Here is a 9859-nt window from a genome sequence, read left to right as displayed (position 1 = left end):
AAGAGATGAAAGAAATAATGGGAGGAGGGACATATTTGGAAACAAATAAAATAGTGACATAGTGACCCTACATATGATGTTTCTAGTGACTACTGAGAGAGACCCGTTGTTATACTTTTACTTTACAGAATTACAACACTTTTTTCTAACCTAACCTAATCATTTTATTTTATTTTGTTCTGTTTGTCTTGTTTTTATTCTATTTTTATTTCTTCAACTCCACATATTAGGAATCGGGCACAGAATGGTTCGCACGACAAGTTTCACATCAATTATTGAATGTGAATATATTATTTAAAATAAATGAAACACTATTAATAACGAAGTTTTCATTGCCAAAAAAAAAAATTTAAATAATTATTATTTAAAAAAACTAATTATAACACATGATGAACTGAGCAGTTGATACTGCAGCGCCATATGAGGCGAGGCGTTGTCCTCCACGATGTTTTTAGAATGAGTAGACTTTGGCTCTCGGTTGCAAGTGGTTTTGTGTAATAATTGCACAAAATGAGTCACATTCTATTGATTTCTTAGAAAGATTAACAATATATGCAGAAATGGATACTTTGGAAGAGCGAAGCTCACTCTTGGAAAATGCTCTTCTTCAGGTTCTGCTTCAATCTCTCTCTCTCTCTATTAAAAATCTTCATTACACTTCTTGCCTAAAAAATTAGCAATTTTCTAACTGGTTTAAAAGCTTCTTGATTATAATCTTAGCATCTTAGTAAGATCATGACATGACATGGTTACAGGCTTGGATTGAAACTCCCTTACTTTGTTTTTAGATCTTTTTATATGATTTTTTGATTTTCAAATGGGTGAAATTGTTGAACTCCAAGTCCTGTTTGGAGTAAATCTTTTCAAGTTAATGCAGTCTTGATCTGTACCATTTTTTTTTTCACGTTGAGGTTGATAAGGACTTTCACAAGTGGCTATGCAGTGTGAAAAGACTCAACTTTAAGATGCTATAAACCTGTTTTAGCTTAACAAAATGAAAACTTTGGTTTGCAAGCTTTTTCAGGACAATTTTACTAAGGGTGCACAGATTTGATGTAAAATGCTAAAATAGCTTGGAACCTTTGGAACAGTTTTACTAAATTAGTTTAAAATTTTAAATTATAATCAGTAATTAATTATTAAAATATAATAATTATGATATATTATATAATTTGTTGATAATATATAATTATTTTATAAATTAATTATTGGATATTAATGTAAAAATAAATAAAAAATAGTCTTTTAAGCAAAATGTTATACTTAGAGTGTGTTTGATATGCTATAGGGAAAGACTAACACTCGTGTTGACAAAAGTTGGTTTCGACATGTAGATCGTTATAAATTATATTTTTTCACTATCAAGGTGTATATTGTAGTCGTTTAGAACATTCCACAAATTTTCAAGAAATTCTAAATAATTTATGATGTTGAAAACAAGGTTTAAACAATCTAATATTTCACGTGTGTCTGTTTTGAGTGCACGCGTGCAACAAACTGTTTGAATCTTTTTTCGACACTATAAATTATTCAGAATTTGTTGAAACTTTGCGGGATGCTCTAAATAATTACAATATACACTTTCATAATAAAAAATTAGAATATATAACTATTTACCTACTGAAACCAACATGTCGTTCCCCATATTATATATCATTATGTATTGTATAGTATTATATTTTTGTATAGTATTATATTATATTGTAATATATAGCATATTTTGATATAGTATTATATTTTGTGACATATTACTATATAAAAATTCGTTATATTCTATAATTTAATATTATGGTACGTGTAATATTTGGTGTGATATTTATTGTCGTCTTTTGAGTGACACCCAAAAAATATGAAATCTACACCAAATCAGAGAAAAAATTACACCACAATAGTCTAAACCCTTAGAGATTGTCTTAAGATAATCAATTGACCTGCTTAAGGCTGCTTAGAATTTCATAGAATGTTGTTTGTTGTTGATTCATGAGTTGTGTTCAGAATGGAGACAGTGAGCTTTACACCGGTGACGGCTCAGTTGACGCCAATGGGAAGCGCGTGGCAAAGCAGAATACAGGGAATTGGAAAGCATGCTGCTTCATTATAGGTTTTAATTCTATTTTTGTTTTTTTATATATTTTTTACAAAATATTTATTGAACAATGATCAATGTCCTTGTATAAATTTTGACATGTAACAGGTGCTGAATTTTGTGAAGGCTTGGCCTTCTTTGGTATTTCTAGTAATCTTGTTACTTATTTTACAAAAGAATTGCACCAAGGAAATGTAGCTGCTGCGAAAGCTGTTTCGATTTGGCAAGGCACTACCTACCTCACACCCTTTATTGGAGCCATTATTGCAGATGCTTATTTGGGAAAATATTGGACCATTGCTGCTTTCTCCATCATCTACTTCATAGTAAAATTCTCATCTTTTTTCTTCTAATAAAAATACTATGAAATTTGGTGTATTTGAGAAGGCATATTAGTTTTAAAAATAAGCCATGGTGTCCCTTATATCAACTTGAGCACCAATAATTTAGTTGAACTTATACTTGTATGAAAACAAAAGCATATTTAATTAAAGAAATAAAAGAAAAATATGTATAGCATAATTGGGGTCTCCTTGTTTCTAAATCCAACTCTCTGATGTCTTGAACCAATTACAGCATGTACATCAATTAAGGAAAAAGTAAGTATTGCTTGATTGTTGGGGAATAATATCCAATCCAAATTTCTTTTGGCTGTGAATTATATTTTATTCAATTGTGCAAAGTTCATTATGTTAACATTTACGAATGATGAAAAAGAAAAGTTACATAAATTTAACCATAGCATGGATTATATATATTTACAGGGATTATGTGCCTTGACTCTCTCAGCATCAATTACTCCAGCCAATACTTTTCAATCTGCTATATTTCTATGTGGACTTTATCTGGTTGCTTTAGGGACTGGTGGTATCAAACCATGTGTTTCACCATTTGGTGGAGATCAATTTGATGATACTGATCCAAAGGAGAGAGCAAAGAAGAGATCTTTCTTCAACTGGTTTTACTTTACAATATGCATTGGAATTTTTATGGCAACGACTTTTCTTGCATGGATTCAAAATAATGTTGGGTGGGGTCTAGGATTTGCTATTCCTACACTGTGTATGGGCATTGCCATCGCTTGTTTCCTTTTTGGAACACCCTTTTATAGATTTCAAAAACCAAATGGAAGTCCAATTACTAGAATGTGCCAAGTTTTGGTTGCATCATACCGAAAGCGGAATCTTGAGGTGCCTAAAGAAAGTGATCTTCTTTTTGAAGTACAAGAAAACAACTCTGTCATGGAAGGAAGTTGCAATAAGCTGAAACACACTAATTCACTGAAGTAATTCTTAAATTTCTTATCTATTGCTCATATAAGTGTTATGGTTTGTGTTCTCCATTTATTGTTTCTAATAAGCTCTACTTGACACAGGTTCCTTGATAAGGCAGCTGCGATGTCTGTTGTTGAGATTAGTAATGGTGAGAACTCCTTCAATCCATGGAGTCTTTGTAGTGTAAACCAAGTGGAAGAATTGAAGACTTTGATTCGTTTGTTACCAATCTGGGCTACTGGAATAGTTTTCTTTGTTGATGCTGCTCAAGTTTCTACAATGATGCTAGAACAAGGGATGGTGATGGACTCAACTATTGGTTCTTTAACCATTCCTCCAGTTGCTCTCGCAACATTTGACGTAGTTGTTATTCTTTTGGTTGTTCCAATGTATGACAGGGTAATCGTGCCCTTTGTTAAGAGATTCACAGGAAACGAAAAAGGCTTCACAGAGTTGCAACGGGTGGGGATCGGCCTCTTCATTTTGGTTCTAAGCATGTCAGCAGCTGCGGTTGTAGAAATGTATAGACTTTACCTTGCCAAAGAACTTGGTTTAGTTGACAAAAAAGTATATGTACCACTTAGTATATTATGGCAGATACCTCAGTATGTTTTGATGGGAACTGCAAAGGTATTCACTTCCATTGGACAAATAGAGTTCTTTTATGAAGAGTCACCAAGTGCTATGAGGAGTTTATGCAGTGCATTATTGCTTCTAAACCTTTCATTAGGATTCTATTTGAATTCTGTAATTCTTATTGTGGTGACTTTCTTCTCAACAAAGGGTGGAAAGGTGGGATGGATACCAGACAATCTGAATGAAGGTCATCTTGATTATTTCTTCTGGCTTTTGGCAGCTCTTAGCTTCTTGAATTTTTTGGTGTACATAGTCTTTGCCATGAATTTCAAACATAAGAAGTCTGCTTATTAAGGTTTGTTAATTAATATAGTTAGCTTTACCTAAATGTCATTGTAACAACTTTAGTTAGAGTTAATAAGAGTTAAGTTTCTTTTAATCTTTTCTACTTTTCCTTTTGTAATATTACTCTATAATTAATAAAGCCTTAGCTGTCGATCATACAATCACGGCTCATTTTCATGTTTCTCTTAACTTGGTATCAGTGCCAACTCGGTCTTACTTTCTCTTTCCTCTGGTTTTGCCCTTTCTTGTTCCTAAATTTTTTACGATCTTCATGGCGTCCAGTAAAGCTCTCAGGGCTCTACCGCTGCTCCATCAATGACGACCTTCTCTACCCTCACGACACAACAACAGTAGTTTATAGCTCTTTCTAATGCTCTCAATTACACATTTTCGTTGAAGCTCGGCCGAACAAACTTTCTTCTCTGGCGTGCTCATATGGAGAATGACTCTTAACTAGGTTTGTCCACTCCATGGAGGTATCACTTATGTTGGTCTGTATTAATGCATATTCAATTATTCATCTATGTTGCCAGTATTTGGGGAAGACTTTTCCACGTTTTATATTAGTTTTATGCTTTTCTTGGGTTGTCATGTGAGTGTTTTCCCTTGTTCCACATGCAACCTTCCTTCTTGTACATCACGGTCATCAATTTATTATTAGCCCATTTATCTTTATGTGTTATGTATGAAATTTAGAAAGGCTTGTATATATGTGGAAGAGTGTTAAGGATGTAATGAATCAAGAAGTAGTAAGTCATTTTCTCTTCGCGAGCTTTAACACCAGTGGGTTTTAAGGATGTGAACTTCATGATGAGAGTGTTAGCCATACCCTTATTACAAGTAGTGAAATGCTCTTCAATAACTTTAACCTAATTTCAGACTTTCTTGTGCTGCTCCTCCAATCCACAATGCCAACAATAATCTTCGTTCTAATGAGCATCATGACTCAGCATGGATAATAATTGATCGGCTCATGAATTCAGCACACTTTCTACTAGTGAAAATGACTTATATTGTAGATTAATATGCAGAGTTGTATGTAAGTGATTGATATCAAGGCAATAAAGGACGATCAAAGGGTGATTTTTCTTTCAATTGATAGTGTTTTTTAAATTAAGATGATGAAGGAAAGGATTTCGAGAATCATAGTGATTGGAAATGGAATCATGAACTTGGTGCAAGAAGTAGGCTAGGTTCGCAGTCTTTATGATAGTAATTAAGAATGGAATCAAGTGTGGTAATGATTATTAGAAATTTAAGATCAATTAGAATTTATGGTTGAATGTTAGTTAGTGATTTAAAAAATCATGGGGATCATAAATCATTCAAGAACTTGGTTTTAAAAGAGGACTAGATTCATGAGACAAACTAGAGAAAACAATGGGAGTGATCAATGCTATGAAATCAAACTTATGTGATGATTTGGTAATTAGGATCAATTACCATTTAATGTAGAATTGGTGGCTAAGGCATTTGGAGCCTATATAAAGAAAATGCTCACTTCTCTTTTCTCCTTTATGTGAACTAGAGAGAAAGAGGAAAAGAGTGGGTGTGAGAAATAAAGAGAAGAGAGAGAGTGGAGGCCGAGAGGTGGACCTAAAGATCTAGGGCTCGGGTTCAGACACAAGGTTTAAGGTAAAATATTGATTTTATGGTTTAGTCTTCAAGTTCATTCTCGTCTTGTTCTTTTGATGGTTATTGGAGAGGCATGGTTCTTATGGCTAGGATTCGAAACCTCTAAGGTGGTGGTGCTTCATAGTGGTTCGACCTACACATCAACTTAAGGTATCTTTGTTATTTTCAAAGGTTGATTAATGTTTGTGTTAGGATAAGTTTGATTTATGGGAATTGTATATTGTTGATTTATGAAATAAAGCTACGTGTTGCATGGCTCATGCAAAGGGATTTTTGGGCGTGTAACTTAGCTATTTAAGCATGATATTGTCTAAATAAGGTTATTATTATTTTATGGATAACCTTTGATCGTTAAGCGTGATCACTTTAGTTTTCAAAGACTCCACACACATGCCAAGGTAAGAAGGTTAAACATGTTTACTTGATTGTTATTGTTCATGGAATGCAAGTTATATGCTAAATGTTTCAGGGTACGTACTTGGGAAGGTAAAAGATGGACAAAGGTTGCCATAGTTTTGACCAAAGTGATCGCAGAGAGGACCCAGTGCTTCCTCGCAGTTGTCTCTCCCATTTATGTGTGTAGTAAATGCATAGGTTTTGCATAATGATGATATGCATGATGATGTTTATGTTTATAATGATGATGATTATGATGATGATGTTTGTTTTTATGTTATGATATGTTTATGAGAATGCTATGTCTTTGGTTTACTCTCCTTACTGGTTGTTTAGCTCATCCCACTTACTTTCCACCTGGCAGGAAATAAGTGAATGTCTTATATGTTGTGTGGCGAGTTGAGATCGATCCAGAACAGAAGTGTGTATCTTGTGGGGAGCCAGATGGACAAACAAGATGTCATTTTCTTTAAAGTTCATGAACTACAATTTTGTTTTAAACTCGGATCCGACCTTGTGCATGTTTTGATTAAAAGATCCATTGGATAATTAATTCATGTCGGCTTGTCATATATAATCATTATTATATACAACACCTTTACCAAGATGTATTTCTAAATCAGTAATCTGGATCTAGATTCCTCGTATCTCACATGCTTAGTAAACCGTACTAGCAACTATTCATTAAAGATTCCTTACTTTAATACGTTGCTGACTATTTTATTTATTATATATGATCTTAATTCTCTCGTATTAATACAAGATCATATTCTCATTAATGAATACATAATTTTCCAATATTTATACAAATTATTCAAACAATAATTATAACATTCAAATATAATAAAATTATACTTTTATTTAAATCAATAAAGTGTATTTTCACATGCTTTTTGGGCATAAAGCATAACAATCTCCCACTTGCCCTCAAAGCAAGTAAGACATCTCTCTCAATCCAATATTGTGAACATGACCTATAAACGACTTTGTAGGAAGTGTCTTGGTGAACGGGTCCACCAGGTTTTGTTCTGATGCTATCTTAATAACTATCACTTCACCTCGGTGCACAATTTCTCTAACCAGATGATATTTCATTTATCTATGCTTTCTTCTCTTGTGGCTTCTAGGTCCCTTAGAGTTAGTTATTGCTCCACTGTTGTCACAGTACAAGATTAGTAGCTTCTCCATATCTGGAACTAGTTCCAGATCAGTGTAGAACTTGTTAAGCCAAACCGCTTCCTTAGCTGCTTCACAAGCCGCTATATACTCAGCTTCCATGGTTGAATTTATAATGTTGGATTGTTTAATACTTCTCCAGACTAAAGGTCCTCCACCAAGAGTAAACACTAACCTAGACGTCAACTTACGACTGTCTCAGTCTAATTGGAAATCAGAATCAATGTATCTAGTAGGGTTTAACTCACCCCTGAATATAAAAGCATATAATCTATCGTTCTTTGAATATACTTGAGAATGTTCTTTACTACAATCCAATGTTCCAAACTAGGATTTGATTGATAATGAATTACAATTCTCACTAAATAGCATATGTCGCCCCTAGTATACAACATAACATACATTAGACTCCCAATTGCTGAAGCATAGGGATACTTTCTCATGTCCTTTTCTTCCTTAGGTGTCTTTGGACATTGCTCTTTGGAAAGAGTAATTCCATGTCTGCTTGGTAACTGATCTTTCTTGGAATTCTCCATTGAGAACCTTTCAAGAGCAATATCTATATAATTAGCTTGAGAAAGTGCCAAGAGCTTATTCTTCTAATCCCTTAGGATTTGGATTCCCAAAACATAGCCTGCTTCGCCCAAATATTTCTTTTGGAACTTTTCATCTAACCACTTATTCACATTTGATAGTGTTTCTACATCGTTTCCAATGAGAAGATTTTCATCCACGTAAAGAACTAAGAAAACCACCACTTTTCCTTTGACATATTTATACACACATGCTTCGTCGACATTCTGTTCGAAGCCAAATGTTTTAATTGTCTCATCAATGGTGATGCTCCAAGATCTAGATGCTTGCTTTAATCCATAAATGGATTTTAGCAACTTACACATCTATTGATCTTCTCCTTTCTTCATGAACCCTTCTGGTTGTACCATATAGATACTCTCATCAAGATAACCATTAAGGAAAGCTATCTTGACGTCCATCTTCCATATCTCATATCCATAGGCGACAACTATGGATAAGAGGATGTGTATGGACTTTAGCAGGCAACATGAGAAAATGCATCTTCATAGTCAACACCCTCTTTTTAAGTGTAACCTTTGGCTACTAGTGTCACTTTTAAAGTCTCTACTTTCCAATATACACCTCTTTCCTTCTTGAAGATCCATTTGCACCCAATGGGCCTGACATCTTCAGGTGGGTCTACAAGTTCCCAAACATGATTGGAATACATCGATTGCATTTATTATTTCATGGCCTCTTGTCATTTTTCATTTTCAGGATTTTTCATTGCCTCTTTAAAGGTCAATGGGTCATCTTTGTCTGTGTGAGAAAGTAAGGATATGTGCCTCATGTTCACAGTGAACATGTTATCTCACAATCTTCCCACTACGAAGTTGCACTAGGACTTCTTTTTTAGGAAAAGTGGTTTCATCGGTATGTCGTTTATCATTTAATGATGGTGATGATGATCATTATGATGGAATTTTATCAACTGTGAGTTCCTCCAAAACTACTTTGCTACGAGGTTTATAGTTACTCATATAGTTGTGTTCAAGGAAGGTCGCATTTGTGGAAACAAATACCTTTTGTTCATTGTGACTATAGAAGTAACCACCTCGTGTCTCTGGAGCATAGCCCACGAAAATGCACACTACAGATCTTGAGTCAAGTTTCCCTGACTTAGGTCTAAGAACATGAACAGAACAACCCCAAATGCGAAAATGGCGCAAACTAGGTTTGTTACCATTCCACAGTTCTAGTGGTGTCTTGCTTATGGTCTTAGATGGGACTACATTCAGACGAAGACAGAGATAGCGAACATGAGAGAGGAAGAGATGGGTAGCTTAATATAGACATGACTATGACCAACAAGGTCTTGTTTCTTCTTTCCGAAACACCATTTTGTTGTGGCGTTCCAGGTGCTTTGTGTTGGGATAGAATACCATGCTTAAGCATGAAATCTTTGAATTCTAAATACAAATATTCACCACGTCGATCTGATCAAAGTGTTTTAAGAGTCTTACCTAACTGCTTCCCAGCCTCAGCTTTGAAGTCCTTAAACTTGCCAAAGGTTTCTGACTTCCTAAGCATTAGGTAAGTATGACCATATCTTGAGTAATCATCAATGAAAGTTACGAAGTACTCATAACCCCTTTTAGCCTGTACATTGATTGGACCACAAACATCGTTGTGTACAAGCTCTAATGGCTCTTTGGCTCTATTGCCTTTCGCTAAGAAAGGTCATTTGGTCATTTTCTGTTCTAGACAAGTCTCACAAACCAGAAGAGTTCCAACAGTTAGTTCTCTCAATGGTCCATCTTTTGTTAACTGGTTTATTCTGTCTAGACTAACATGA

General features: G+C 34.5%; 1 protein-coding gene across 1 annotated transcript; it reads left to right on the top strand.

Annotated features, from left to right (window-relative positions):
• Positions 1–325: 325 nt before the first annotated feature.
• On the top strand, positions 326–4462 carry LOC133824297 (protein NRT1/ PTR FAMILY 8.3-like). The gene is made up of 5 exons (XM_062257173.1): positions 326–611; positions 1996–2101; positions 2195–2412; positions 2851–3371; positions 3462–4462. Exons 1-5 carry the CDS (start codon positions 561–563, stop codon positions 4288–4290), a joined length of 1725 nt encoding a protein of 574 aa, XP_062113157.1. The 5' UTR covers positions 326–560; the 3' UTR covers positions 4291–4462.
• Positions 4463–9859: the final 5397 nt, after the last annotated feature.

This window comes from Humulus lupulus, chromosome 3 (assembly GCF_963169125.1).
Source record: "Humulus lupulus chromosome 3, drHumLupu1.1, whole genome shotgun sequence".
Taxonomy (NCBI): domain Eukaryota; kingdom Viridiplantae; phylum Streptophyta; class Magnoliopsida; order Rosales; family Cannabaceae; genus Humulus; species Humulus lupulus.
Note: the sequence above shows the minus strand (reverse complement) of the source record. Positions and strands in the feature narration are given on the sequence as shown.